The sequence below is a fragment of the Natrix helvetica genome (genome assembly GCF_964273705.1).
Source record: "Natrix helvetica genome assembly, chromosome: 3".
Taxonomy (NCBI): Eukaryota; Metazoa; Chordata; class Lepidosauria; order Squamata; family Natricidae; genus Natrix; species Natrix helvetica.
Genome location: NC_138549.1, coordinates 104,048,227 through 104,063,177, shown reverse-complemented (window position 1 = coordinate 104,063,177; position 14,951 = coordinate 104,048,227). Strand labels below are relative to the sequence as shown.

Sequence of the window (14,951 nt, the reverse complement as noted above, 5' to 3'; positions counted from 1 at the left end):
GGGAGTGCTTCCAGTGACTGTTCAAGATTCTATCCAAGTCATCTTTGCCTTTCTTCTCTCCTATTGCCGGGGGGATAGAAAGAAAAAAAGCTACAAAGCACATCTTGAATAAAAACCCCTAGTCCAGGGATTCCCAGCCTCCGGGTCTCAGCCCACTACCAGCCCACGAACCTATTTGGAATTGGTTGGCTGCAGCGTGCGCACGCAACTCAACTTGCATGAGCAGCAGGAACTCACACGTGAGTGCCCCAGTCCACCCACTTGCGTAAGGGCTATGTGTGCTCGCATGCATCCCAGCCTGCTGCTTGCGCAGCCCAGTTCCACTCTCCCATCCCAGCCAGGCCGCCAAGCCACACAGATTGGGGACTGCTCCCCAACTTTCTCAAAGATAAGGCGATAATGTGTATTTGGGAATGGATTATGTATGGCTAAGGGCAAGGCGTTGACTCATGGTTTTAGATGTATTTGAGGTCAGCACATATCCACACAAATTGACAATTCAAGCTACTGATGAACAACTGTGCGTTCCCCACAACTAAGAAAAATATGCCTACCCAAGATAATACTTTCCTTGAAAATTTTGCTTATCAAATAAAAGTGTATGTGACAAGATTGTGAAGTTTTCATGACAAACATCATAGTTCACTTTTTCAATGTCGTCCAGTACTACCATATCTAAGACCATTCAAAACTATATTCTTGTATTTTCTTCTTTCTAACAGAGCAAAGCCAAAGAGCTGCCCCTTTCTGCCGTCCGATTTATGGAAGAGTTGGGTGAATGTGCTTTTGGAAAAATCTATAAAGGACATCTTTATTTACCAGGAATGGACCATGCTCAGCTGGTTGCAATAAAGACCCTTAAGGACTGTAATAATCCACAGCAGTGGGCAGAATTCCAGCAAGAAGCCTCGCTGATGGCAGAATTACATCACCCAAATATCGTTTGCCTTCTTGGGATTGTGACCCAAGAGCAGCCAGTCTGCATGCTTTTTGAATACATGAACCAAGGAGACCTCCATGAATTTCTTATTATGCGATCTCCACATTCAGATGTTGGATGTAGCAGTGATGAGGATGGTACAGTAAAATCCAGTTTGGACCATGCTGATTTTCTGCACATAGCTGTTCAGATTGCAGCAGGAATGGAATACTTGTCGAGTCATTTTTTTGTCCATAAGGATCTGGCTGCTCGCAATATTTTAATTGGAGAACAACTCCATGTGAAGATTTCTGATTTGGGACTGTCAAGAGAAATCTATTCGGCCGATTATTACAGACTTCAAAATAAATCCCTCCTGCCTATTCGTTGGATGCCACCAGAGGCAATTTTATATGGAAAATTCTCTTCTGATTCAGACATCTGGTCCTTTGGTGTTGTCTTGTGGGAGATTTTTAGTTTTGGTCTTCAGCCCTATTATGGATTTAGTAACCAAGAAGTCGTTGAGATGGTCCGGAAACGACAGCTTTTACCGTGCTCTGAAGACTGCCCTCCCCGAATGTACAGCTTGATGTCGGAATGCTGGCATGAGCTGCCGTCTAGGAGACCAAAATTCAAAGATATCCATGCCAGACTGCGCTCTTGGGAAGGGATATCAAGTCATACTAGCTCTACTACTCCTTCTGGTGGAAATGCTACCACTCAAACTACATCTCTCAGCGCAAGCCCAGTTAGCAACCTAAGCAATCCCAGGTACCCTAACTACATATTTCCAGCACAAAGTATGCCACAGGGCCAAATAAGTGGATTTCTTGGCCCACCAATACCTCAAAACCAGCGATATATTCCTATTAATGGATATCCGATACCTCCTGGATATGCTGCTTTTCCTGCTGCCCACTACCAACCTGCAGGTCCACCCAGGGTCATTCAGCACTGTCCTCCACCCAAGAGTCGTTCACCAAGCAGTGCAAGTGGATCAACAAGTACCGGTCATGTGACCAGCTTGCCTTCTTCAGGATCCAATCAGGATGCCAATATCCCCTTGCTGTCTCATATGTCAGTGCCAAATCATCCAGGTGGCATTAGCATAACCGTTTTTGGAAACAAGACTCAAAAACCCTACAAAATTGACTCCAAACAACCATCTTTAGATTCTAGTATTCATGGGCATAATGAAACTGTGATTTCAGCAGAGATGTAATAAATAAGGGAGACCTTTGTAAATGAATCTATTTACAATATGAACTAGAGGGTTTTAGAGATTTATATTCAAATATTTTATTGGAGATTTTTCCAGCTGTATAAAGAGGTGTTTGCAATAAGTATCTTCTGTGAAGTTCTTAACAGGAAGTGCCATTCAATTTTTTAAAAAATGTACTAACACTCAACACCGTGGCTGCAAATTTATTTTACAAGTAGTAAAGGGCAAAAGTATTTCTGGGTTTTAAGAAATATATTTAATAATGGTTTTTTTAAGTGAAATGTTTTCTGTCTCAGCAGTTTGACTATTCTGAACACATGGTGATGAAATGTTAGGAAAATTAATTATACTTCTGTAGGATGAAAAATTCACTATTGGTCTCATGCTATACTCAAATGCGTTTTTATTAAGCCAAAACAGTGTTTCTCAACCTCAGCTGCTCCCAGAATTCTCCAGTCAGCATATCGACACATCTTAATACTTGCTGAGGTTGAAAACTCTTGAGCCAAACATCCACAACCAAACGTACTGCTGAATTCATACAATACACTAAACTAAATTTGTGAAGTGTTTCTTGATTAAGCCACAGTTGCCTGGGATCACACAAAATATTAAGGCATAAACTAGGATTTACAAACCACAAGCTAGAGTTCTAAAATACTTCACATATTTAGTGTGTTGTCTGAACTAAGCCATAAGCAGATAAACCACAGTAGGTTTGTGATGTTTGGCTTAGACAATGATGTTTCTAAATGCCAAGGCTTAGCATTATGTTTGATCACTGTAGCTTGTTTAAAAAATTAAACTAGCAGTGTTTGAAGGCTGCCAGTGACTAGCTTCACATAGTAAACCATAATGTGGTTTACATTGGCTAATGAATAGCCCTTGAGTTACAATCGCTCATTCAATAGCCATTCAAACATGTGACAACACTGAACAAAGGGGGCTTACAATGTGTCCTCAGAATTCTGACCATTGCAGCACCCCTCCAATCACATGATTGTAATTTCCAATATTCCCTGCCAACTTCACTGCAAGCAAAGTCAATGGGGAAGCCAGCAGGAAGTCAAAAGTTGCAGTCCTGTGAAGCTCTCACTTAGTGACCCACGTGATTCCCATTTAACAATGGCAACTGGGACTGTCACTAAGTGATGCAGTCACATGACATCATGCTTTATGACTACCTAACTTAATAATGGCAATTTTAGTCCCCATTGCTGTCGTAACCCAAGGACAACCTGTATTCTGTATTTGAATCCAGCCACTATATTGTGTGAATCATGTTTTTAATATTGGGTTGGTATTCCCCAAATTGGACCTTTTTCAACGGACCATGATTAATGAAATCATGATTAGTACCATAGCTAAATCAAGCCAATGACAAGTGTCATTTTTATCCCATGCTTTCATTTATGGGGCATTCATCTGATCTATGTTTTTCCTTCTAGGTATCCATATTAGAAATTAAAATGATATGCAATATCAAGCATTTAATTATGCTTAGCCCCATGCTAACCTATAATGTGTTTTTAGGTTTTTTTCATCCAGCAATTTGTAGTCACTGGTTTGTGAATTTTGGACATATGATCTGTGAATCTAGTCATCCTGTTTGCCCTTGTTAGATAAATTATTTTCAAAAAACAGTCTCTAATGATAAATCTACAACCATTTATAGAACTCAAAATGAATAATTTTGTATTAAGAAATGTGTTCATAGTAGAATAAAACAAAGGAGACTTTTAAAAAGAAAAACCTTCATGAAACCACATCCATTAAATGAATGAAAAATATATTTCTTAATTTTATATCTGTAGTTGCAATAGAATTTTGTATCCTTTTGTTGCTATGCAACCCTTTTATTAAATATTTCAATTCTTATGTTATAATAAACAGACAATCAGTTTTCCCAGTAATATTTATTATTTCAATTAAATCAGTAGCTTTTCTAGCGTTATCCCTGAAATTCTACATTCCATTAGATGTACACAATAATTTTTTAGAAATTGCCTATAATTTTTGTATGTCATTTCAAATAATGTGAATTAGAATTATTTTTTACTAGAAAATATGGCCTTTGTGTTATTGAAATTTATGCAGATATAAACGATCAGAATAATTTGAAACCACTGTAAAATTGTATAAATTACAGCTTCTCTGGAGTTTTTAAAATTTGAACAGATTTTGAATGGATTATGTACAGTCTTTCAGACACTTGACAAAATTTTCTTCTTTTTGCACAAAATGTTTTTGTATAGCAGAATTGAAAATACATCTTGCTTTTCATTTTTTTGGTTTATTTCTCTTTTTTTCATTAATGAAGATATCTTGAAATATAGAGTGACCTGAGGAACCATTTTGATTTTATTTGGTTATTTTCACTGCATGCATTTATTTACTGTATTACTTTATAGATTGTTTTCTTTAAGTGTATTGCACTAAAGCATGAATGTGTAATAAGACATGGCTATTTTATACAGACATTAATTGCATTTTTGTATCTTGGACACTAGAGTAATATTAAACACTGATTATTTTAAACCACTGGTTTTGAAAACATGGTTAAGATTAAGATGTTGGGAAACATAATATAATAATCACACGGAGAATCTCATTTATAGAAACTACATCTTTCTCACCAACTGCCTCCTTTAAATATCACATAAGACAATTGTCCATGAATTACTCTTAATTCAAAAAAGTACTTTCTTAATAAGCATATCATTTTAGATATCAAAATACTACATGTTTAAAAAAATGATACTAGAAAACAATGGATGCAAAGAATGAAAGAAACCTGTAGATGAATTTTTTTACTGCCCAGTTCTCAAAGGTTTCACAATAAATCTGTTTCTAATCTTTTGGCAAATATGCGTACAATAAAAAAGATTTTGCTGTTTATAACCATCAATCCTGTGGAAGACAAGAAGATATAGAACATAAATTTTGATATAGGTGCTACTTAGGCTAAGTAATTTGTCCCTTTTCTTGTCATTTGGTCTAATAAAATGTTTGTGACAATTAATATATGTACAGGAGTTTGTGAAAAACATAAGCTTGAAAAAAGAAAAAGAATGCATTCTCACGTCTGGAAAACCCAGATGGTCTCATGGTTATTTTTGAGTTTTCTAACAAATAAAAAGCTTATTCATTAACGTTTTTGCATTATCTCACTGAAATAGTTCTGGCATGAAAGTTTGGAAAACTGTACTTAAATATTCTATAAGAGATTTTATACAGCAGAAATGGTGAACAAACCTGCCAGTTGTCTTTCGTGAATTAAAACTTTGTCAATGGCAGACATCCATTTTTTTGGCTTCATAACACAAAATTCAGTTTGTTAATAAACTTTAAAACAGCAGCAGAAATTCCTAGGGGAGAAAATAAACAAAGGGAAACCTCTCAAAGTAAATTGGGTAATGTGGAAAAAATACTTATGCCAGAAAAATCAGTATTTTGCAAAAACCAGATGGAAAAGACATGGTTTCTACATCACAAAAATAACAGAGAAAGAAACCACAAACCTTTAAATTGTAAAATAATAATAGTGTTCCTTTTTTTAAAACAATTCAAAATATAATTATTAAAACTATTACGCCTAGAACAAAATTCATACCCAATCCACTATTACTAAAGGAAAACATTATTCTAGAATTGAACAATTTTAATGCCAATATTCCCACATATTTTGGATTATCATCACCCCATTAACTATGAGATATTTAGTATCAATAGTATCTTTACTCTTACATTGCTGACACCTATATGGCTTGAATTATTTCTACTGTATTCTTAATTAAGTTTGAATACACTTTACTTTCAAATTGTTTGCTGTTGGAAAGATGGTAATGCTTATGGCACTAATTTGCTTCCAAGGGTTTTATTTGCATCAAAAGGAAGAAATACTTTAACAAATTCTTTCAAGCAAATTTGTACAATTTATTTAGTAGATGAATGAGGAAATCTCTCACTTGGAATCCTATACAGCAGCGATGGTGAACCTTTTTTGGCTCGCGTGCCACAAGTGGGGGGAGCGCAGGGGGGTCGTGTGCAGGCGTGCTGCACCCATAATGTAACGCGCAACCCCCCCATTTTTACATGCTTCTTCCGCCCTCCCCAGGCTCCAGAGGCTTTATGGGAGGCTTCAGGGACCGTCCGGAGGCTTCCCTGAAGCCTTCGGAACGCTTAAAACCACCCTCCTAGCAAACCGGAAGTGACTTCCGGGTTGCTTGGAGGGTCGTTTTAAGCATTCCGAAGGCTTCAGGGACCATCCGGACGGTCCCTGAAGCCTTCGGAGCACTCAAAAGGATCCTCTGAGCAAACCGGAAGTCACTTCCGGTTTGCTCGGAGGCTGGTTTTAAGCGTTCCGAAGGCTTCAGGGAAGCCTCCGGACGGTCCCTGAAGCCTCCGGAGGGCCTCCGGGGGGCGGGGGAGGCTCTTTTCGCCCTCCCCAGGCTCCTATAATTATTTAATAATTATCCTATAATAAATAATTTTCCAGTATTGCATATGTAAAACATTGCTATGTCAGGATGGTACAATGATATGGGCAACGCTCATGGAGCCCTTGCTGATATAAACCACATCCAGTCACGGAAGATGTCTGTCTTGCAAATGGTTTTTCAAATTACCAGAAGCCTCACTGCTACGCTATGATTAGAGCAGTAACATGTCAATTTGTTGCTATTCTTAGCAACCACAGTCTTTCTCAATGATCATCTGTCATTAACTTTGTGAGAACCAAGAAATATAGCCTATTGATCTATTAGATTCAATAAGTCTATGGATAATAGAAGGCCCCAGAAGAAAGAGTTATGAACCAAAGTTTTCAGCTAGGATGATTTCAAAATGTACCAGAAATACTTGTAAACCTGCTGAACCGTTGCTAACTGAAATATGTTTTTGCAAAATATGCACTTATGGATTCGTTTAAAACAGGAAGAATGAAACTGTTGGAAAAGAGGAATTGAAGGTAATGTTACACAGGTGTTCACAGAAAGTGACAATTGGGTTGTGAAGCAAGTATGTGGTTAGAAGAACAGCATAAAAGATAGGATTCAAGATCGGCTCGGAGCTCTTTGATTTATCGCAGTCCTTGTAGGACTTGCTATTTCTCATTGGCCCTCTGCATTATTTATTTATTTTATTTGATTTTTAGACCGCCCCCTCTCCCCGAAGGGACTCGGGGCGGTGTACAGGTACCAAATTAAAAACCATACAAATAATCATAAATATAGTTAAAATCGAATTAAACTTTAAACCCCTGTACAAATTTATAAAAATTAAAAACTTAGCCTAAGACCAACCCGTGAAATTTAAAAATACAGACTGAGGTGGGAGAACTGGAATTAGGCCAAGCCGGCTAGATTAAACAGGTGGGTTTTGAGCTTCTTACGGAAGGAGCGGAGGTCCGTGGTTGTTCTAATATCAGGGGGAAGGTCATTCCAGAGGGTCGGGCCCATCACAGAGAAGGCCCTTCCCCTGGGCGCCGCCCTCTGGCACAGCCTAGTGGATGGCACCCGGAGGAGTCCCTCTGTGTGTTCGAATCGGCCGAAGGGATGTGTGGGGCAGGATACGATCCTGCAAACAACTAGGCCCTGTGCCATGGAGCGCTTTGAAGATGATAATCAGCACCTTGAAACGCACCCGAAAGCTACAGGTAGCCAGTGCAGCCCGCGCAGGAGAGGTGTTACGTGGGAGTATCTAGCGACTCCCGAGACTGCCCGCGCGGCCGCATTCTGAACCAACTGCAGTCTTCGGGTGCATCTCAAGGGGAGCCCCATGTAGAGAGCATTACAGTAGTCTAGCCGGGACGTCACAAGCGCATGGGTGACTGTGCAAAGGGTGTTCCGGTCCAATAGGGGACGCAATTAGCGAACCTGGTGAAACGCCCCCCTTGCCACGGCTGTCACATGGTCGTCCATTGACAGCCGGGCATCTATGAGGACGCCCAAATTGCGTACCCGATCCACGGGGGCCAGATGTTCGCCACCAATGGCCAGTGATGGAATCAGCTGGTTGAACCGGGGTGCCGGTAGCCACAGCCACTCCGTCTTGGACGGGTTGAGCTTGAGTCTCTTACTTCCCATCCAGATCCGTACGGCTTCCAGACACCGGGACATCACTTTGACGGCATCGTTGGGGTGGTTCGGGGTAGAGATGTACAGCTGGGTATCATCTGCGTACAGATGGTAATCTACCCCGAACCCACAAATGATCTCGCCCAGCGGCTTCATATATGCATTGAACAGGAGAGGCGAGAGGACCGACCCCTGTGGCACTCCACAAGTGAGCGGCCTCGAGGTCGACCTCTGCCCCCCTGCCAATACAAATTGCACTTGGCCAGAGAGGTAGGAGGAGAACCACCGCAGAACGGTGCCCCTCACCCCCAGCCCCTCCAGTCGATGCAATAGGATACCATGGTCGATGGTATCAAAAGCCACCGAGAGGTCTAGTAGGACCAGGATGGAGGAGCAACGCCCATCTCTGGCCCTCCAGAGATCATCCACCAACGTGACCAATGTCGTCTCCGTGCTGTGGCCGGGCCGGAAACCGGACTGGCGCGGGTCCAGATAATCAGTTTCCTCCAGGTGGCGTGGAAACTGTTGTGCCACCACACTCTCTACAACCTTCGCCAGAAAGCAAAGGTTGGAGACGGGATGGTAGTTGGCTAACACAGCTGGGTCCAGGGAAGGCTTCTTGAGTAGGGACCTCACCACCGCCTCTTTCAGGATGGCCGGCAAGAACCCCTCACTCAAAGAAGCGTTAACTAACTCCTGGAGCCAGCCTCGTGTGACCTCCCAGGATGCCAGTACAAGCCAGGAGGGACACGGGTCCAGTAAACATGTGGTGGCTCGCAGTCGCCTATGCAACCTGTCCATATCGTCGGAAGTAACAGAGTCAAACTCCTCCCAGAGTGGAGCCTCAAGACCCACCTCTGACGTCCCCTCTAGACCACTAGTAGAGACCAACTCGCTTCGAATCTGAGCGATTTTGTCCTGCAGATACTCCCCAAATTCCTCTGCTCTACCCTGCAAAGGGGCTTCCCGTGGCCTCTGTTGAAGGAGGGAGCGGGTTACCCCAAACAGGGCGGCAGGGTGGTTATCTGCGGACGCAATAAGGGTGGCACAATACTGACGCTTGGCCACTCTTAACGCCACAAGGTAAGTCCGTAAATGGGCTCTCACCTGTGATCGGTCAGATTCAGAGCGTGACGATCTCCATCTGCTCTCTAGGCGTCTCTTGCGGCGCTTCATCACCCTCAGCTCCTCAGTAAACCAAGGGGCCTGGGTGATTCGCTGCCGCAAGAGAGGCCGCAAAGGCGCAACCCGGTCCAAGGCCCCGGTGGCCGCACTGTTCCATGCAGCCACTAGGTCCTCCATCCGGGTGCGGGTCAGGGCTACAGGAAATGGCCCAAGCTCCGTCTGGAACCTATCAGGTTCCATCAGGCGTCTGGGGCGGAACCATCTTGGACATTCCGGTTCCGCCTTCCTGCGAATATGTTAATGCAGTGTATTACTGCTATTATATATTTTTATATCTATTCATTTCTAATGTTCCAAATTATTAGAAACAATAAACCTCTGATCTTAAAAGTAAGAATTTTTGCTTGTGTTGTTGCCTTTGTTTCCTATTGGAATTTTCCTATGACAGTTTGGTGCGTTGCCTGGGAAAGGACAGTTGCTGGAAGAGATCTGGTGTCCATCTGGGATTTTTACAACTTCCTGGCCTTTGGCCTCCAGATGACCAGAGCCTGCTCCTTTCCGGACACAATCTACTTTGGATCAGAGGCAAACTGGAAGTTCTCTCTTTGGGGACATAGAGTAGTTAGATAGGGAAATTGCTGTGGTTTAGTTAGCTAGCTAAAGACTTTTTCACAATTTGGCTGCAAGGGAAGGGTCACACCAGGACTTTCTTTAAGGACAGGTTTCTCTTTCTTTCTCCCTTACTTGTCGTGCCTTCTGGGCAAAACAGTTGGGGCTAGTGTCGTGGCTAGGACCACAATAGGAGCTGACTCTCCTGGGAACTGATCACTCCATTGTGTTGATAGTATGGTTGGGGTCGTGCCCCTGTGTGTTTTATTATACTTCGCCTTTCTTGAAAGATGAATACTTTCTTATGCCTCCTCTTCATTGACAATGTGTGGTAAGGTTTAATCTTTTTGATATTTTATGCATTTAATTGATATGTGTATTTTCTGAGATTGTGTATTTTTTCCTGATGTCGTTACTATCGCTGCCTCTTTGTTGGGTTTTTTATAGACACTGTATGTATGTGTTTGCATTGATATTGTGAAGTGTTTCTTGAATCCCCTTTTGACCAGATCTTTCCCAAAGCCTTATTGTATGATCTGGGTGGATTGTTATTCACCCTGCCTTTTTCCTTAGTGGTCATGTATGGGTTTTTTGATTGTTACGTTGATTATGCCAAGTGTGTTTCTTTTAATGACTCCTGTGATAAGATTTTTGAACATGTGACTCTTGATTATTTTGTTACTGCTTTTCTCCTGATTAAGGTTATGCCTCAATGTAACTGGAGCATGCCTCTGTCAGAGTCCTTGTTGCCTTCTTCTCATTATCTATCATCTCTCTATTGACTCCTTTATTTTGAATTGTTTACTTCTTTATACTATGCTCAATTTATTATATTGATTTATTTTTCTCTTCCTTATTGTCATTTAGTCTTCTTTATGATACTGCCTAATTTAATTGGAGGAAGTTTAACCTTGCTGCTAGGATTGAGTTTTCCATTCTTTCTTTTGTCTGAATTGCTATTTTTCATCCTGGGTACTTTTTCCTTTGGCACTATGATTTTTCTTTACCTGACCCTGTTTTTTCTTTCTGTCTTTCCTTATAATAATCTCAAATTATTATTAGTGTCTTTTAGCTTGCTTTTACAAGTGTCTATATCCCAGCTTAATTACTTCCTACCATGTCGCTCCTTTTTCCTATAGATAAGGGTCAGCTTGTTTGCTGGAAGGGTGCGTGGTTTTATTTCCTGTGCCTGCGACCTTTTCCATATAAGGGTCGGCTCTCTTGCCAAGGTGGCACATCTTTCTCATTTTCTTTGGGAAGGAATTGATCTTTTCCATACACAAGGACGGCCTGTGTTGGCAGGATTCAATTGCCTTTCATTTTCCTGAGATGGCTGGTTCCCCGGGCTGTCTTAGTGGAGGAAAACAAACAGAGATGGGGAGAAAGAGATAGAGACAGAGACAGAGAGAGAGAGGAAGAAGAAGAAGAAAGGAAACCTAATGTGGAATACCTGCCCTTAGATCGGCAAGCGAATACTAATAGAAATACACTGAGATCCAGTGTATCCAGTGAGGTTCAGATCTATCAATGTAACCACAAGCATTTGAGCTGGACCACTTTTTCATAGATAAGGGAGGCCTTTTCCATTGGCCTGTGTTCTAGAATTACATTCACTATTCATATAGTTAATGTGTGTTGCCTCTTTCTACTCATTTTCTGTTGGATGTTCTTGCTTTGTGATGGGGGGGTTCCTGGTCTAAAATGGTTGTGTTTATGATTTGGTAAAGACATGCTAGATGCCACCATGCAAACTTTTGCCAAACTTTTGAAACTTTCAGTGTAACATTTTTAGCCACAGAAGATTTAACTGCTTTCTAGTTTATTTCCAAGCTGCGAGCCTACAATCTTTGTCTTATTCCATTGTGAACTGTACGAATAGACTCGGCTATGAATGTGACTTATTCATAGAGGAAGTCTTGTGTGTGTATCTGTCTGTCTGTGTGTGGGGAATACTTGGACAAAGTTTTTGCCAAAAAAAGGGGGGGGACATGAATAAAGAAATGATGCAGTATTTTTACCCATTGGGGTTATAGAATTCATTATGCAATTTGTAATTTTTTAAGCTTGTTCGGTGGTGAGGGAGAAACAATTTAGCAATGTAATCGTTAATTTGACTTCTTTCCTGATTTCTTTCCATCCCCCAATTTTAACTTTACCTTGGGTTTTCACTTCACAACGACTAAGTAATCATCTCTGTTTCTTTCTTGTCATTTTACCATGGATTTCTTTCACACATCTTCCATAAAACTTTTCTCATTTCTTTTCCTTGAAAAACACATGCTATTGCCTTTCTACTGGATGTATTAAACATATTACGTCCTTGGTTTGGGAATTTGGGCAGAATTGATTAAAATAATTTAAAGAGTGTTAAAGAGTGTCTAAGCTAAATAATATTAGTGTCCTCTGTTCCAGATACTATTATGTTTCTGTTCCATGAAAGAAAACTGAATTTCAATCAGAGGATAGTAGAATATGCTATACATTAAATGTGGGACCTGGATGAAAAATTAAATCAAGGATCTCCAATAAAGAATGCTGAGTATGTTAAAGATCTGTTGGATGCGTTGCACCTGCTCTCTCAAGTTGCTGTCGTGCAGGGCCTCTGCTCCTGTCTCTGAACACTGTGTATGGTGCAACTCTGACTGTACTGTTTATTCCATGGGGATGTGACATCACCTGGATGGCCACCCCATTTATCCACGCTCTCTTTTGCCCTCTCTTGTTTGTCTCCAACATGGGTCTGCTCATCTTGGCCATGAGGGAGTGTCTTCTTCTATCAACCAAAAAATGGTTTGCTCCTGGAGTTCATCTTCTGGCTAAAGATTTTTGCTCTATTTGTATTGTCCGCTTCTCCTTAGTCAGTGGTGAACTTGGCTGACATACAAGCCTAACCTGCCCTGGCTGCCCTGGCTGGTGAACCTGGCTGATATACAAGCCTAACCTGCCCTGGCTGCCCTGGCTGGTGAACCTGGCTGACATATAAGCCTAACCTACCCTTGTCACAATCTTAAAGACATGTCATTCAAAGGTTGCTGCTGGCTTCCAAAAAAAAAAAAAAAAAGACTCTACATCCTTGCCACCCCTTGGCAACTGGTGAAGGTATTTCAACAAAAGAATTGCCTGGCTCCTTGTTGGAAGGGTTCATTCCAGATCATCTTGACCACCAATACTGCTGTGAAGTGTCAATATCTGGCCTCCTGGGTGCGTGATTTGCACTGTAAGAAGGTACCAACCCCAGACAAAGAAGCCACAACAGGGAGGCAAGTGCTAGTAACGTCTGCCCCTTCTCTCCATACAACCTTCACCCAAAGCGACGCCAGCATCAAGTAATAAATTTCCAGCTACATGGAAGCCCAGTGATGATTGCCAGAAACCGCCTGCATTAGGAGAGGTCTTCTGCCTGCAATCTTGACCAGCGCTGCATTGCTCCTCCTCAGTACCATGCTTTATTTAGGGTTGCACGTCCCACCATTCAAATGGTTCAGCCTGTCTATCCCCTTTTATGTATTTGCCTTGTTGAAATGCCTTGTAATCAAAGTAACTGTCCTCCTTCATCTCAAATGAAGTATTTTGGTTTACTTCACTTACTTCCATAATTGACGTATTGTAAGTTGCATTTTGTGTTGTTCTTATGAACAAGAAGTGAGGGTTGTGAGAACCAAGAAATATAGCCTATTGATCTATTAGATTCAATAAGTCCTATGGATAATAGAAGGCCCCAGAAGAAAGAGATATGAACCAAAGTTTTCAACTAGGATGATTTAAAAATGTACCAGAAATACTTGTAAACCTGCTGAACCGTTGCTAACTGAAATATGTTTTTGCAAAATATGCACTTATATGGATTCGTTTAAAACAGGAAGAATGAAACTGTTGGAAAAGAGGAATTGAAGGTAATGTTACACAGGTGTTCACAGAAAGTGACAATTAGGTTGTGAAGCAAGTATGTGGTTAGAAGAACAGTATAAAAGATAGGATTCAAGATCGGCTTGGAGCTCTTTGATTTATCGCAGTCCTTGTAGGACTTGCTATTTCTCATTGGCCCTCTGCATTAATATGTGAATGCAGTGTATTACTGCTATTATATTTTTTAATATCTATTCATTTCTAATGTTCCAAATTATTAGAAACAATAAACCTCTGATCTTAAAAGTAAGAACTTTTGCTTGTGTTGTTGCCTATGACAACTTGTTTTTCAAATTTTCCCCACTGTGCACTCATTGTCACGTAACTGAGTCTATCTACCTTGCTGCTGGTCATCCTGGTCTCTTCTACTTGTCCCACCCCTAGAGGCTTTTCTAGAAAGAGAGATTTTTACCTAATGAGTCTGAAGTATTCTGGCCATTTGCACCTTCAATGAAAACAATAGGTTGATTTATTCAATGATCCATTTGTTTCCTTTCTTGACTGTCCAGGATTTCTCAGGAAGTCTTTTCCAACACCAAAGTTCAGAAATGTCAATACAAGTAGACCTCACTTAACAACTGTTCTATTTAGCAACCATTCAAAGTTAAAATGGCACCACAATACTAACTATCCTCACACCTATAACTGTCACAGCATCCCCATAGTCAAATGAACAAGGTTTAGGTATTTTGCAACTTGAGAATTGTTGCATCATCCCATAGCAATGTGATCACCATTTGCATGGTTCACAGCCAGCTTCCAACAAGCAGTGAAGAAGTGGGTAATAAAATCACAAGTAGCGGTCAAATAATATCTAGCTTAATGACTGCGAGTGATTCACTTACGGACTGCAGCAGAAGTGAGATCATAAGCTCATCACACTTATCTGATTTCTCACTTAACTATTAGATCATTTAGTGATGGAGTTGCTGTTCCCAGTTGTGGTCATTTGGCAAGGACTAATTGTATTCTTCCTATCTTGCATCTTCAAAATCAGTTACTAAACTATAGTAGAAAATTCCAAAGTTTTATAGCTGCATTATTTTTCTGAGAGAATACGATATATGATAATACATATTACATGATATATAAC

At 40.9% G+C, this 14,951-nt stretch overlaps 1 protein-coding gene across 2 annotated transcripts in view; it reads left to right on the top strand.

Moving 5' to 3' along the window:
• Positions 1-4,679, top strand: part of ROR1 (receptor tyrosine kinase like orphan receptor 1) — a 185,801-nt gene extending 181,122 nt beyond the window's left edge. For both annotated transcript variants that reach the window (XM_081946485.1, XM_081946486.1), the window contains exon 9: positions 723-4,679. In XM_081946485.1, the coding sequence (XP_081802611.1) occupies positions 723-2,141 (1,419 nt within the window). In that variant the 3' untranslated portion in view covers positions 2,142-4,679. The remainder of the gene's footprint in view (positions 1-722) is intronic.
• The last annotated feature ends 10,272 nt before the right edge of the window (positions 4,680-14,951 follow it).